Genomic DNA, 16,562 nt, shown 5'->3' on the forward strand with positions numbered 1-16,562 from the left:
TACATAGAACAAATTCCTCTCTCATTCTGATTTGCTCTGGATTCCTCATTCTTTCCCTTAGGACCTCCCTGCTGTGACTTTGCCAGATAACAAATCCAGTCAGTTAGTTTTTTTGACTCTTCTTTTCTTTAAACTTTCTTCTTTTTATTAGTCATTTCTATTGATATTCTTGGGTTTACAATATTATCGATACTTATTATGTGTTCTAACACCACACCCAACACCAGAGAGCCCATTTTCCTCCACCATTGTCCCAAAGGCCCTCATAGAAGCTAAGTTCTATAGTAACATCTTCGGTTCTGATGACTTTAACAATTTGTTTGCTGTTCCCTTTCTACCTCATTTTTGGAATCTCTCTATTGTTTTTTCAAACTTTCTTTAGCTACATCTGAACTTTGTTCTTTAATGCAAGTTTTTTTTGTTTGTTTGTTTTGTTTTTGCTTTTGTTTTGGCAGCTCTCAGGGGTTACTCCTGGCTCTACGCTCAGAAATCTCTCCTGGCAGGCTCAGAGGACTATATGGGATACCGGGATTCAAACCACCGTCCTTCTGCATGAAAGGCAAATGCCTTACCTCCATGCTATCTCTCTGGCCCCGGCCATCAGTCTTGAGGGAGCTAATCTTAGAACCCAAGGTGAGTAGAGGGAGGGGGGACCTGAGGAGGTCTGGTTTGTGTCACCTTGGAATTAGATGTATCCATTTGTGGATAAATCTTCAGTGTTGTGTAAAATATTTTATACAAAACTCAGGATGCGTATGGAATTATTGTCATGTATTTATCAACTTTAAGAAGATGGTTTTGGATGCTAATATTCTATGTCGTGTCCTCACACTGGGCCTTGTCTGTGTTCATCATCTTTGTTCCATTCTGGTTTCTTTCTGGTTCGTTATCTCCAAGTCCTCTGTGGCTCTCCTGATCTATTGTAGATGTTTAATAGTCTGTTGTGACCTGCATTTCAAGGACTATAGCATAGTTCTTTCTCTCAGTGGCTGTTCTTCGTTTCTTTTTTTCTTTTCTTTTTTTTTTTTTTTTTGGTTTTTGGGTCACACCCAGTGTTGCTCAGGGGTTACTCCTGAGCTCAGAAATAGCTCCTGGCAGGCACGGGGGACCATATGGGACACCGGGATTCGAATCAACCACCTTAGGTCCTGGATCGGCTGCTTGCAAGGCAAACACCTCTGAGCTACCTCTCCGGGCCCTTCTTCATTTCTTTTTGTTTGTTATTGTGGGGTTAGCCCAGCAGTCCTCAGGGTTTACTTCTGGCTCTGTACTCAAGAACCACTTCTAGAAATCTTGGGTGTCCATATAGGGTGCCAGGAATCAAACGCAGGTTGGCTGCATGCAAGGAAGGTGACCTACCTTCCTACCTATTCTATTGCTTCAGCCCTACTATGGATTTTCTTTGTTCTCTCACTACATGCCCATGGGTGAGAACTGATGATTTCCTGTTGTCCACATGAACACAGGTGGAGTCAAAGAAACTGAATATGAGGACAAAAAAGAAATCTTGTTGGGCCCCTACCTTATGGGTCACACTGGACTTTGCTCAGGGCTTATGCCTCAGTCTATGCTCCCAGATCACTGCTGGAGGGCATCAGGGGACCAAACCCAGGTGTACCATATACAATCTCTCTGGCCTATTTGTCTTTTATTTTGAACCCATACTTGGCAGTGATCCAACATTGCAGCCCTACTTGCTGTACTCACTCTCCTGTCCTGTTTTGAGTTTGGGTGGAATGGGAGGGAGTGTATGTCCATCATCTCATTCAGGCCATATATCATCTCCTTCAGACCAGCAGTAGGATTTTAGGGTTTTACAAACCATTCAACCAAGTTCCCAAGAGAGTAAATCACTTTCCCAAGGTTTCAAATCATGAAAATCAGAGAACTTGAATTGGAATGTGATGGTATAGGTCAAGTTTCAGAGTCTGACTTTGGACAGTCAGGAAGGTGGGCCATAACAGGAGGCTTTTCAGACAGAAGCAATAATGGGTCCGGAGCAGGAAAACAAAGTCAGGGACTATTTCCTCGGCAACTCCTGCAAAGTTCTGGGACGGTGCTGTCTCCTATCCACTATCCTTAGATCCACCATCATTAAGGGGTTTCCAGAAATAATCCCTCACATGGAGAGCACTATTTTGGGGGGGGTGTACGAGGCACACCCAGCAATGCTCAGGAGTTACTTCTGTTGGACTCAGGTACTATGGGATACTGGGGATCAAACCTGGGTCAGCTGTGTGCAAGGCAAATGTCCTATCCTCTATGCTTTCCTTCTGGTCTTCAAGGAGAGTGCAAGGACTTTACCTCTCCTGCAATGATGGTCCAAATCACCATGAAACAAATAAAAGAGCCATTCTCCCAGAGTCAATGGTATAAAAATAATTTTTATTTCCTACTGTAAATAAAGTAGTGCAAAGAGTAGTCTGGACCCACAATATTGCATTACTGATTTGTCTACTACCGTAGCAGCATACAGTGTACAGACACTCTGAGCTTCCTCTGGTGCTCAAGCACACTCACACCTGCACACTCGCACACATATACACACACTTGGGGACACATACACACACACACACACACACACACACTCGTGCACAGACTCAGGCAGGCAGCAGGGGTGAGGATGAGACTATGAGCTAACAGGCTTGTTTCCTGCATCCTCCACAGCTGCCCATCTCCATGAGTCGGCAAACTCATGAAGGAGGCTATACAGGAAATTCCTAAGTGGTTTTTCTAAATGTCCTCTTTATGGGTTGTGATGGAAAAGTAAATGGGAATCCCACAATGTCCTCGAATGATCCAGAAGCATTACTAACTGGAGGAGAAAACTGGGGAGAAGCACAGAAACCAATTTACAAAGCCTGCACCTTGCCGACACTTGGGGCTTTTAGCTCGAGGTGCTGCTGAATGGTTGGGTCTTGGCAGTCATGAGAAATCCATCCTCAGACTTGCTGGAGCAGGCCAGAGGCACACAGGCATACCCAAAATGGCAGGGGATTTGTGGAAGGGGTCACAATTTACCATTCTTTAATCAAAGCTATGAACAGGAGGGAAGATTCTGAAAATTGATCCTAGCGTCAAGACTCGGATACACTGCAGGGCAAACTCCTGTGTAGCACAGTCTTCAAAAATGGGCAACTGCCATGCCCAGAAAATCTTCCCTGATAGGCACCCAAGGTCATAAAGTTCCTAGTACTTGCTCAGAATCTTTGTAAACCCACTGTCAGCTCTGGGTACTTCCCAGTTATTTGATTCAAACAAAACATAGCAAAACACACACGCACACACCAAAAAATAAAATAAAAGACACCAAGTGCAAAATTCGCATCCAGTTGACAAGACATTTGAGGGTGTTTATGGTTCGAGTGCCCTGGGCCCCCACTTTCCAACACCATCTGCAGAAGGATTCTTGCTTAGCTGGAGAGATATGGTGTGCACAATTCATCCACGTGGCTCAGGGTTACTGCTGACTGGTGGCTGGTCTTGCACAGACGATTCTGCAGCTGAAAACCCAGCTAGACTGGCTGAGGCAGCAGGGGCTTCTGGTGGGGCCTGGGTCTGCATCCGAGACACGCTGGCTGTGGATACACAAGCAGGACAGTTATGGATTGTGTTCAAGGACACAGTGTGCTGGGGCTAAAGCGGCAGTGGGGAGGGCATTTGCCTTGCACGCAAACCACCTGGGTTCGATCCCAGCATTCCATGTGATCTCCTAAGCACCATAGTGATTTCTGAGTGCAGAGCCAGGAGTAACACCTGAGTGCTACCGGATGTTGGCCCCAAAATAACAAAACAAAACAAGCACCATACCTGGCCCTTCCCAATCAGCAGCAAGGCCCCTACAGTCATGGGGCACAGCATGAGTAAGTTTCCTGGTTTCCTGGGTTTGAGTGTCTCTGCTGGAAAGTGCAGGCAGGAAAGGACAGGCGTGGATATGCACTATTCTGATGTCTTGAGTCTCTGGACATCAAAGACACTGCAACTTCCAGTAAAAAATTTTTCCTTTCTTCCCAGTATCCACCACTACCTGATCTAAACTCATGTACTCCTATAAGGTTTGGAGACTTTCGTTCCACATTCCCCTCCCCTCCATCCCTCCCTTTTTTTGTGTTTGGATCACACCAGGTAATGATTAGAACTTATTCTTGACTTTATGCTCAGGGATCAATCTTGTGGTGTCAGGGAGATGTAAAGATCAGATTGGAGTCAGCCGTTTTCAAGGTAAACTCCTCTAGTCCCTTGACTGTCTCTCTGATCCCATCTATCAGTGGTTAATGGGGAGGAACCTCACCTTTGAGGGGCTCTGAATGGCAATGTCAGGAGAGAATTTTTTTTTATTGTTGTTTTGTTTTTGGGCCACACACGGTGACTCTCAGGGGTTACTCCTTGCTCTGAGCTCAGAAATTGCTCCTGGCTTGGGGGACTATATGGGATGCCATGGGATCGAACCATGGTCCCTCCTAGGTCAGCGGTGTACAAGGCAAACGCCCTACTTCTGGGTCATCTGGCCTCAGGAAAGAATTCTATGTCACAGTCAGAAGACTGGAGTTTCTGGCATTTTGTTAGCAAATATAGTGCACCCAATAATGCATCGGACAAATGTCCAGAGCAAGGCCCATTCTGTGAACCAATGCTGAGGTGTCCTGCTTTGTAAGTCTGTTGATCCTGGTGTCTGCTGTGTTTTCTATCAGCTACATAACATTGAAAAGTAACTTACTCACTCTTCTTCTGTCACTTAAAAAAAAATAAGGGTTTGGAGCCAGAATTATAATATGGCAGTAGGTAGGGTGTTTGCTTTGCTTGTGGCTACTTGGATTCAATCACCAGCATTCCACATGGCTCTGAGCACCACCAGGAGTAATTCCTGAATACAGAGCCAGGAGTAATCTCTGAGTACCAACAGGTGTGGCCCTTTCCCTCCCAAAATAATGGGGGGTTGGAGAGATAATACAGAGGGTAGGGCAACTGTCTTGCCAGTAGATGACCCCAATTCTATTTTGGCACCACAATTGGTCCCTTGAGCAATAGCAGGAGGGACCCCTAACCAGAATCAAGAATAAATTCTGAGCACAACCAGGTTTGACCCTAAACAAAGGGTGTGTGTGTGTGTGTGTGTGTGTGTGTGTGTGTTTGTGTGTGTGACAAGTCTCTAAAACTTTTTGAGATGTCAAAGAACATCAATGCCTTTAGATCAGATTAAGATGGGTACTTATCAAATGCTAGCTACAACCCCTCTGGCTCCAGACTTGCCTCTCATCATGAGAGGTGCTTCACTCATTTCCAGAATGACATTCTATTCAGCCCCAACAGTGGATGCCAGAAAGCTCCAGGAGTCATGCAGCTCTGCCATTTACCCCGGAAATAACATGGGCGAGTTACCGAATGTCTTTAGTTTCTTCATTGGCATTCGGGGTAGAAGGGTGCAAGGATCCATGATTTAGGGTGAGCACCATGCTCAGTTTGTGCCAGCCATTGCTGGGCTGCTTGCCAGCTGGGATCTTGATTCAGCTCGTCAAACCTGGACTCTTACAGAATTTTCAGCAGGTGGGACTACTTTTAAATGTTGCCCCCCAGAAATATACAAACTTTTGGTGCCAACACATGCAAGAAAATGATTTCCAGATCACTACTCCAAGTCCCAGGGCTCATGCCAAGGGGCCACATTAAGGAAATTTGCTAATACATGGATGGGTATGGAGAGTAATAGGTTGAGTGAAATGAGTCAGAGAGAGATAGACATTGAATGATCACACTCATTTGTAGGATATTAACAAACTATGGTAACTCCGGAGACAAGAGAGATAGGGCCAGGAGGACCAGTCCATGGTAGGAAGTTTCCCAAAAATAGCAGGAGAGTGCATTTAGGATGGAGAAGGGACCGCTGTGATAATGATAAAGGGGAATGATCACTCTGGACAAAAACTGGGTGCTGAAAGGAGATAAAGTGATATACATGATATATTTTCAGTAACAATACTGCAAACTACAGTGGGTAAAAGAGTAAAAAAGTGTGTTGAGAAAGAGAGAACAAATAACAGGCTGGATGCCCTATAGGCAAGCAGGGGGGAGGAGAGGCTGGAAGGGAAACTGGGGACATTGGTGGTAGGAAATGCGCACTGATGAATGTTTTACATTGCACGATTGAAACTCAACACGAATAACTTTGTCTCTGCGGGAAATAAAACAACTGTATATGTACAACCTTACTTAAATAAAGTGATTAATTAAATAAATAAAAGAAATTCAAGGAGGAGGGGCCAGAGAGAAAGCCCAGTGGGTTGCAGCGTAAGATTTGTCATAGATAACAGGCTCAGCTTTCATGGTCGGTGCTGCATGGCCTCCAGAGCACCACCAGAGAGAACCCACGCATCAGGCACCAAACTGGAAGTACTAGCCCCTGAGCACTACTGGGTGTGGCTCCCTAAAGAAAAAGGGGGGGGGGAAGAAGGAAGGGAGGGAGGGTAGGAAGGGAGGAAGGGAGGGAGGGAGGGAGGGAGGGGAGGGTGAGGGAGGAGGAGGGAGGGAGGGGAGGGAAGGAGTGAGGAAGGAAGGAAGGAAGGAGTGAGGAAGGAAGGAAGGAAGGAAGGAAGGAAGGAAGGAAGGGAAGGAAGGAAGGAAGGAAGGAAGGAAGGAAGGAAGGAAGAAAGGAAGGAAAGAAGGAAGGGAAGGAGGGAGGAAGGAGGGAGAGAGGCAGAAAGGAAGGAGGGAAGGGAGGGAGGGAAGGAGGGAGGGAAGGAAGGAAGAGAAGAAAAGAAAGAGAAAAAGAGAAAAGAAAAAGAATTCAGAGTCTCTGGGTGATGTGACATGGAAATGAAAATTATTTGGGGCCTTCTTCGCAACACTGAGAGATAAAACCAAAGGATCTAGATAGAGGCTGTTCTGAAAGAGCAAGACGCCAGGTAGGGGCATGGAAAGGAGGTAGGTGTGGGTCAGGTGTTTTTTAAATAATGCAAACATTTCTTTCTTGTTTTCTGGCCCACACTTGGAAGTGTCTAGGGCTTAATCCTGGCTCTGTACTGAGGAATCACTTCTGGCATGCTCACGGGACATGTGTGATACTAGGGGTCGCATGTGGATAGGCCATGTACCTGGCCTGTTGTGCTTTCTCAAGCCCCTGGCACATTTTTATGTTAAATCATTGTCTTAGCAGTTACTCCATCTCTAGGGGACTCGGTGCTGGGGCCAAAGTCTGCATTGCTGGAGCCAAAAAATACGGTCAGGTCTTGGCTCACTAGATCCCTCAAATCAGTCACTTTGGGGCAAATCTTGAGCGGCTTATTCCAGCTCTGGTTCGTTTTCTTCTAGGCAGGTGCATCTCAGTTTTCTCATCTGGAGCAAAGGGGGCTTAACTCAACTCAGATATGGTCCCAAAGCCCATTCGAGTCCTAATATAGATTTTCCTGATGGTCTTTGCGGATGTTAATGAATCAATTTTTCCTTTTGAGCTCAGGGGGAGGAAGTGTTTAGATCACCATGGTAACAAGATAAATCAGCAATCAGTTTTCTGATTCAGATGTGTAGAAAACGAGAAATCAGCATTGCTTCCATTTAAAACTGGAAACAGCATAATAAATGATGGGGTGTTTCGGACCCTGACTTAGCCAACATCCACCTGAATATAAGAACCCTTCCCTCCTTTAGATGGGGAGATTTGCAATCACCAGACAAGCTCCCCACACTGCCATCAAGAGTTGGAAAGTGGCCTCTTTGTCTCTTGTCCACCTCAAGTATGTGCTAATTTGATTATTGGACTAGCATCAAGGTAACTGGGGAAAGTAAGTGCGGTGTTTAGAGAAAATTACAGAGCGCAGTCTTGGAGCCCAAGAGAAGCGATTTTTGGATTATGTGCTGCTCAGGGGACCATTTTCAGTCCATTAGTGAGAAGGATCAGGAGCGGGTAGAGGAAACCAGGGATTGGCAGACTGCCCCCCACTAACTAAGCACCGCTCACAGTTTGCAGGCTCTCCGTGGAAGGAGGTTTCTACATTTCCTGCCCTCTCCACTTCAGTTTTGGGGCCATACCCAGCAGTGCTCAAGGGTTATTCTAGCATTACTGTTGGGGTGAAGTCATTCCTGGAGGGACCATATCATGTATGGGTTGGAATCCAGGCTTCCTGCGTGCTAAACATGAGCTTCAGCCCTTTGAGCACAGACAGAGCCCAGGAAACTGTCTATGAGGCCTTGGACCCCTGAGAACCTAAGAGGAGCCCACAGAACTATCCAGCAATCAAGTCCTGGAGCAGGGAGAGCAAGAGAGCAAGAGTGGGCATGACCCTACAGAGGGGTTCAAAATCTTGCCCCATCCTTATTGAGCTCCTCCTTTGGCTATTTCAACTCCCATATCCAGACTCCCAGGATAGAGCCAGGTGCTCCCCCAGGGGAGAAAAAAGGGCAGAATTTGGGGGTCTGGGTGGCACGGCCATACAGCAGAACAATGAAACAGCAGAGTAGTAAAAATCTCCTGGGCTAACTTTCTTGGAGCTGAAGAAATAGCACAGGGGTTAAGAAGTTCACCTTGCACGAGGCTGACCCTGGCACCCCATATGGTCTCCCAGAACTGCCAGGAGTGACCTCTATACTCAGAGCAAGGAGTGATCCCTGATCCTGGGAAGGGAAAGAGAAAGGGAGAAATAAAGAATTCTGATTTTAAAATGGGTTTTGGTTTCACACACACATACAAGCACCGCTTTATGACATTTTCCCTGTAATCTCAGTAGAAACCTTATTTATTAACTCAAAATGCATGTACTAGGAGCAAGCAGGGAAGGGGTGAATTCATCTTGTTTGCATTATCTGCTCTTTTTAAAGGCCATGAGGATGAGCAGAGGTGTGGGAGTGATGTGGTGGCTATAGGGAAGAATGTTCTGAGCAGGCTGATATGGGGGTGGAGGGAGTACCTGGCCACCTTCTATGCTGATGGCTCTAAGCTCTCATGCCTGGCTCCACCTGGATTCTCTTTGGGCACCAGCTGACCAAGTACCAGAGAGACAGGATTTTCTTCCCTTTCTCTCTTCTGCCTGACCCTTCTTAATGCAGATCTGCAGAACTCAAGAGGTCTATGGCTGGCAGAAGTAGAGAGTATTTAAGACAGACTGCCTTGGGATTTTTTTTTGTTGTTGTTTAGTTTTGCTTCTTTTTCCAAAAGTTGGAGTCTATTAAGGCAATTATGCTTGGCGTCCCCATCAGGACGGAGAGAGGGAGGCTGCTGTAGAGAGGCAATGAGGCAAGGAAAGGAGCTTTTAAGAGGCTGGGAAAGTGGCTTTTGCCAACTGGGTTGTGTACAAGTAGCCTAGCCAGGGAGAGGAAAGGCTCCTGGTGCCCAGCTTGGCAGAGAGGATAGATCTGAGAAGACCTAGAAGCTGCAAAGCTGATGAATTTGGGAGATCATGAGAAGGTCCAGGACAATGCATGTTTTACTGTCAGACTAATAATAACTATAAAGCCAAAGCAATAACACAGTAGGTAGGGCTTTTAGTCTTGCATGCAGCTGATCTGGGTTGGTTCCCTGGCATCCAATGTGGTTTTCCCAGCAACACCAAGAATGATCCTTGAATGCGGAGTCAGGAGTAAGCCCTGAGCATCATCAGGTGTGGCCCACAAAACAAATAGCAAACTAAAATAATAACAAACAAAGAACCGGTGACTGTGTGACCTGTTGACTACCCATGTGTGATCCGTTAACTACCCCAGACCCCATGATCTCTGCCTCAAGAAAGATAGACCTGCCAAATAGAATGTGAGCCAGATGCCAAATCAGAGACTCTTAGAGGATATAAAAGGGACATACAATGTGTTTTTGTTTGCCCGTTTTGATTGATACTCTTGTTTGACATCTTGGTTTAGATGCATTTATAAAAGAGTTTTATGTTTCAGTGTCCAAGCACCGAGAGAAGCCCGTTAGCTGCTTGCAATTGGGTCTGTATGTACCAGGTAAGCCAAAGCTTCTGTTATTAACCTCAGGCTTCCCCTGGTGCCAGCAGGGTCTAATTGCAGATAAAATGCCCAGCAGGACATATTTTCTTGCTCGCTAACCTCTGCTGAGCTGTAAACTCTACACCTTGGGTAGCTGATGGCCAAGTGGTTCTCTCACCACAGCTTGTGTAGGAACACTTCTGTTTCTGGTTTTTCATTTTTTTATTTATTTTTTTTATAAAAATTGGAAACTTAAGGGCGGGAGTAATAACAGTGGTAGGGCAAAGACCTGGATGGACCTGTGTTCAATACCCAGCATTCCATATGATCCAACCCCTATAGAGAAGAGTCTGGATAGTGCTCAAGGAAGCTTAGAATCGAGCTGCCATTTGACCCAGGCAATTGCTCTCTAGGTATCTACCCCAAGTTGGAAGGACATTCATCCCAAAATATGTGTGCACCCCACTATTTATCGCAGCACTCAGTATAATAGCCAAGCCTTGAAACCAACCTCGGATGCCCAACAACAGATGAGTGGATCATTAAGATGTGGTATCTATACACAATGGAATACTACATGGCAGTCAGAAATGATTTAATCACAGACTTTGCAGCAACGTGGATGGACCTAGAACATATTATGTTAAACAAAGTAAGCCAGAAGATGAAAGATAAACACAGAATGATAGCACTATTCTGAAGTACCTAGAAACTATACCACATATACAACTAATATTCAAAGATCAAATAACAGGACTTAACAGGATGAAATTCCAAACACTGTAACATCACACATACTGGGTAGAAGTGCCCAAAACACATGAAAGAGGAACAGCATAAATTTTCTCGACCACACATTATACCATAAAGAAACCAGCGAACAGCAGAGAACAGCAGCATAGAGGAGAACAGGTATGTAATCAGCCTGTTACTACAAAGGCCCATAATAATTTCTTAGGGATCTTATACAAGATTACAGGTAAAGAATACCACGGAAAATCAGTGACTCCAACGGAAGTATTTCAAAATAATAGGTGTTAATGCCTTAAGCTTACTATATTTAAAGTAACCTCTCAGCTTTTCTGTTCACAGGTGTTCTTGGATTTAAAGGATGGATAACCTAAGATGGCATCTCAGAGCTAAGCCACACGAGACACCATACCCAGGTTGCATTACAAAATTGTCTTGATAAAACTCTCTAACATACCCTTTATCTCTAGGTTATACCTTCTTTTAGGACCTGAAGCATGTGACCAGCCAGACCACCAAAGCAGCAACTGTGACCTACAGACTTATACTATGGGGCCTACTCATCGAACATATTCAAGCAAAATAACATGCCCGTGCTCTTCTCTCCTCTCTTCTCACTACTACTACTTCTTCTTCTTTTTCTTTTCTTTTTCTATTTAATCTTATTTTCTCCTTTTTTCCTTTCTTTCTTTTTTTTTTTTTTTGGTTTTTGGGCCCCACCCAGCGGTGCTCAGGGGTTACTCCTGGCTGTCTGCTCAGAAAATAGCTCCTGCAGGCACGGGGGACCATATGGGACACCGGGATTCGAACCAACCCACCTTTGGTCCTGGTCGGCTGCTTGCAAGGCAAACGCCGGCTGTGCTATCATCTCCCGGGGCCCTCCTCCTTTTTTCCTTTCTGCCCCTGTTCCAAATACTTGCCCCTTTCCCTTCTAGGAATTCGACTATCCCTTCACCCCTCAATTCCCATCCAGATTTGCCACCTTATTAAACCTCTTCACTCCGCTCAGTTCTTAATCTAATAGGCATCAAGACGTGACATCCTACCGCAAACGAACCAGGTACCCAGCACCCAAAGCCAAGGAAATCCACGTCAAACCCACACCCTCGTCCCTGGAAGGAAAAGACAACCAATACCCCTGCTGACTCATGCTGTGTGGCCCTCCGTACCAACTCTTCCTACGTGGACTGTTGCGGATACCAGACTTATGCCCTAAATAGGACTCACAATGCAATAACTCTACACAAGAATCCCCTGCCCTCAAAATCTTTTACCAATCTCAAGAAAGGCAGGGTGTGTGATGAAAAGGCGCCTGGGAACCCACACTCACAAGAAAATCTCAAAAGACAATGGGGAAACCTATACTTCCATCATAAGACCTGTATAACACTACCTCTTTATTTTTTATTTCATTTTACTTAAAATCATTTTTCACTATACATATGTAAGCAAATATATTTTTTTATTTCTATTTTTATGTTTTTTGGGTGTGTGTGACTTGTTTCTCTGTTCTTCTCTTTCACTCTCAAATGCACTGGCAATATAATGAAGCACTATTTCTTCCTGCAAAGGCACACTAAAAAAGGGGAAATCTCACGTATATAAATAAGCTCTTATCTACTAGGGATAAGAACTCATACTTATTTAAAATACAGGGGAATCTCCCACCTTGAAAATATGTCATGTGGATCCATCTTAGACTCCAGGAAATTAGACACCATCCGTCCAGACTTGAACCCTGAACCTCAGACATGGAAACGACACAGTTTTTCACAACAGCTACAGGAACCAAATCCCATCTGGGACATCCTGAATACTGCTCGAACACCAACATGTGCCAGTTCTAATATGATATCCTGACAACAAGAAAATTGGGAACAAATGGACATAAGAACAGGTTATCCTACCTCACCAACTAACGATAAAACAAAATCAGAAGACATGTCACACTGTGGGCTGTGCAAAAGCCAAGAACGTGATCAACAGATGATTGGCTGATAGAGCCATGACCAGGAAGTATGTATTCTGGGACCAAAAAGAAAGCCCTAGTCTAGGGTTTGTTCTACGACCTGCACAACAACCATGACCTCTAATTCCAGAGACCTGACTGAGGCAATTGCAACTGAATGGGTCTTCTGGAAACATAACGAAAGACGATATCCCAGGCTCCATCCGAGGTTCATCGCAAGGGCTAAGACCACCAACCACAGAAGACAGATTAAAATGACACTGAGCAAACAGAACTTCTAAAATCACAAAGAAAGATCTCATCATAAATTCCACTCCTTGGGGCCCGGAGAGATAGCACAGCGGTGTTTGCCTTGCAATCAGCCGATCCAGGACCTAAGGTGGTTGGTTCGAATCCCGGTGTCCCATATGATCCCCCATGCCTGCCAGGAGCTATTTCTGAGTAGACAGCCAGGAGTAACCACTGAGCACCGCCGGGTGTGGCCCAAAAACAAACAAACAAAAAAATTCCACTCCTTGACCTGTGCACAGATTGAGACCTCTAGATATAGAGGTCTGTTTTTATCATCCAGATCGGAGCAGAAGTCTTCCATACACCACAAAAGCAACAAGGGGAGAGTAAATGAACTTGAAAGGAATCTATAGATAATCCCATGACAATATATTCCAAGGGTGGAGAAACCCTGTATCTCTTAGGCCAAGGGGATTCCCATTTTGAATGACCCTAATATTTACTGTGCCTATGCAGGAGGGGGAAAAAAAGAGACAAAAAGCACAAAATAATCTTTTTTTTTCTTTTATCTAGGTTTTGTCGATTTCGTTGTTTTGGGGTGGATATTGTAGTAGTTGTCCATTTTTTTATTTATATATTTACTTTTTCTTTCTTCTTTTCTCTTCTTCCTTTTTGCACTTTGTCATGTTTTCTATCTCATGACCATGGCAATTATGTGGTGCATATCTTTATTGCTGCAGTGCTCACTGGATATCTTATTTGATACCTCTTTTTGAACTGTTGTGGTGTTTCACCTTTTTTTCCCCTTCGTCTCTCAAACTAAGGTGGAGAGCCTCTAGAATGACTCTGCCCATAGTCGGCGTAGTTGATTTTTACCCCATTTTATTACTTTTCTCTTCCTCAAACAAAACCACATAACTTGAACTATCTAGTCCCGCCTCCCAATTAGAGGGGGCAGTAATGGAGGTACCAAGACCAAACAATTATAAGACCACTAAGTAATAACTAGACACAGAGGGGACCACACATTCTAGCAGCCCCTGGGGGGAGAGTGGAGGTTACGGGAGGCAAGATGGGAGCGGATGTGGGAGGAGGACAATTTGGTGGTGGGAATTCCCCTGATTCAATGTAAATATGTACCTGGAATATTACTGTGAATGATATGTAAGCTACTATGTTTAAAATAAAAATTATATCATTAAAAAATTTAAAATTTAAGGCTGGAGTGATAACAGTGGTAGGGCAGACCCAGATGGACCTGGGTTCGATACCCAGCATCCCATATGGTCTCCCTGAGCCTGTCAGGAGCAATTTCTGAGCACAGAGCCATGAGTAACTCCTGAGCACTACCAGGTGTGGCCCCAAAAACCAAAAAACAAAAAGGAAGAAAAAAACTTGGAAACTGAGGCATATTATCCACATTTTCCCTTGCCCCAAGGTGACACAGCTGGGGGCACAGGGGTTCTCTGAGTTACCTTCATCTTGAACCTGTGCTGTTTGCTACTATTGTCCCTTGAACACAGATGGGACAATTTCATGCAGCAATGCACTGACCATATGTCATAGGGCTTATAAACTTAGTAAGAAAATGATGGGAGTGGGAGCGAAACAGAAAATAGATGGCTTGGTGTAAAGGTTTGCCCATAAGTCATTAACTTCCAAAAACAACTGACTGTGGGGCAGGGGAATGCAAAGCAGGAAATGACAAAGGTCCCTTATTTACAGTAGCTGTCCTACATACAAGGTTATGCAGAACTAATCCTTCCAGCCTCCTGCAGTTGGTGCCAGAGGCATAGTGGAGCTCACTCCCTGCACCAAATACATCTTTCCACTTCCCAGGGACAGTTTGATGGTCTGGTTAGCAACTCCTCTAGGCCTGGGGGTTCCATAGTGATGAGAAGTTGGCCCTTTCAGGAAACATTAGTGTCTTCTCTTGGATGTGTTCACATTTTCCTTGCCTTATTTCCTGACTATTTTTGTTGATTTTGACCTAAACCTGATAGTTCCCAAGGCTTATTCCAGGTTCTGCACTCGGATTACTCCTGATAGTGCTCAGGAAACCACATATGGTGCTGAGAATCAAACCCAGGTCCATCACATGTAGGCAACTGCTTACCCACTGAAGTATGGCTCGGGCCCATTTTTTGACAATTTTAAACTAATATGAATGTTTGCCTGCTACATATTTTTTTAAATATAGAATGCTTCACAAATTTGCGTGTCATCCTTGCACAGGGGTCATGCTAATCTTCTCTCTATCGTTCCAATTTTAGCATATGTGCTGCCGAAGCAAGCACCTGCTACATATTTTAAGTCTTGATCCCTTTGGGGCTACAACTGGAGATGCTCAGGGGACCATATGGTGCCAAGATGGAACCAGAGATATTGAGTGCAAAGCATGTGTTCCACCCCTTTGAATCCAACCCCCAGTACCTGTGTATTTTAACTTTTACTGTTTTGTTTTGTTTGAGGTCACATCTAGCACAGAATATACGGATGGTGCTGTGCTCAGGGATCATTCTTGGTGGGCTCAAGGGACCAGACAAGATACCAGGGATCAAACTCTGGTCAGCTGCACACAAGGTAAATGCCCTACCTATTATAATATTTTTCTCGCCAAAACATATTTTAACTGCTTTCTTTTTGGGTGGTGGTTTTGGGGCCACACCTCGTGGTGCTCAGGGGTTACTTCTGGCTCTGCACTCAAAAATTACTCCTGGCAGGCTCAAGAGCCCAGAGATGCCAGATATAAAGCCCGGGTTGGCTATGTGCAAGGAAAATGCTCTACTGTTGTGCTATTACTCTGGTCCTTGCATATTTTAACTCTTGACATGAATGCTAACAAGGCTGGTAGGCAGTATTGTGGGGGGAGGCATCTTTTGGGGTCACACCAGGTAACATTCAAGGGTCAGTCCTGGGAGTGCTTAAAGACATGCAGTGCTGGGGATTCAAACCAAGATTCGCTGCACACAATAAAGCACCTTTACACCTTTGGGAGCATAATGTGGAGTTTCTTTTTGCTTCCAGGCCAAAGGATCTAATTGTGGTCCATAAAATAGGACTGCTGGACAATACCCAGCAGCAAATGTAGAGTCTCAGATTCCTGCCCTGCAACCTGCTGAATCAAAATGCATTTAAGCAAGAACCTCGGGTGATTCTGAGCATGTACACTTAAAAAGCACAGAGCTAGAAGTTACACACTGAAATATTTTCTCTTATTATAAAAACTTTCCTTTTAGTTTTTCTTTTTCTTTTTTTTTTCTTTTTCTTTTTTTTTTTTTTTTGTGTGTGGTTTTTGGATCACACCCGGCAGTGCTCAGGGGTTACTCCTGGCTGTCTGCTCAGAAATAGCTCCTGGCAGGCACGGGGGACCATATGGGATGCTGGGATTCGAACCAATGACCTCCTGCATGAAAGGCAAACACCTTACCTCCATGCTATCTCTCCAGCCCTTTAGTTTTTCTTTGTAGTGCTCTGAAGGACTTTGTTCAGGCATTGGGCAGCTACTGGCAAGGTGCTTATTGGTTGATCCTGAGGAGGTTAGGGGACCACGGGCTGCCAAGGGTCATGCAAAGTGTGTTCTCAATCCATTGACCCATTGAATCATCTCTTCAGCCCCAGACCTTTTGGTTTTGTTTCTTTGGTCACACCCAGCATTTTCAGGGGTTATTCCTGGATCTGCATTCAAAAATCACTCCTG

The 16,562-nt window shown here is 44.8% G+C and overlaps 1 protein-coding gene and 1 non-coding gene across 2 annotated transcripts in view; both read right to left on the reverse strand.

The window, feature by feature from the left end:
* Nucleotides 1-3,327: 3,327 nt before the first annotated feature.
* SEL1L3 (SEL1L family member 3) overlaps nucleotides 3,328-16,562 on the reverse strand; it is a 126,467-nt gene continuing 113,232 nt past the window's right edge. The window contains 1 exon segment of the mRNA XM_049790005.1: nucleotides 3,328-3,578. Within this exon segment, the coding sequence (XP_049645962.1) occupies nucleotides 3,442-3,578 (137 nt within the window). The 3' untranslated portion in view covers nucleotides 3,328-3,441.
* Nucleotides 15,053-15,159, reverse strand: LOC126033018 (U6 spliceosomal RNA). The gene has a single exon (XR_007504175.1). It is a non-coding gene; the product is annotated as a U6 spliceosomal RNA (small nuclear RNA).

Source organism: Suncus etruscus, chromosome 16 (assembly GCF_024139225.1).
Source record: "Suncus etruscus isolate mSunEtr1 chromosome 16, mSunEtr1.pri.cur, whole genome shotgun sequence".
Taxonomy (NCBI): Eukaryota; Metazoa; Chordata; class Mammalia; order Eulipotyphla; family Soricidae; genus Suncus; species Suncus etruscus.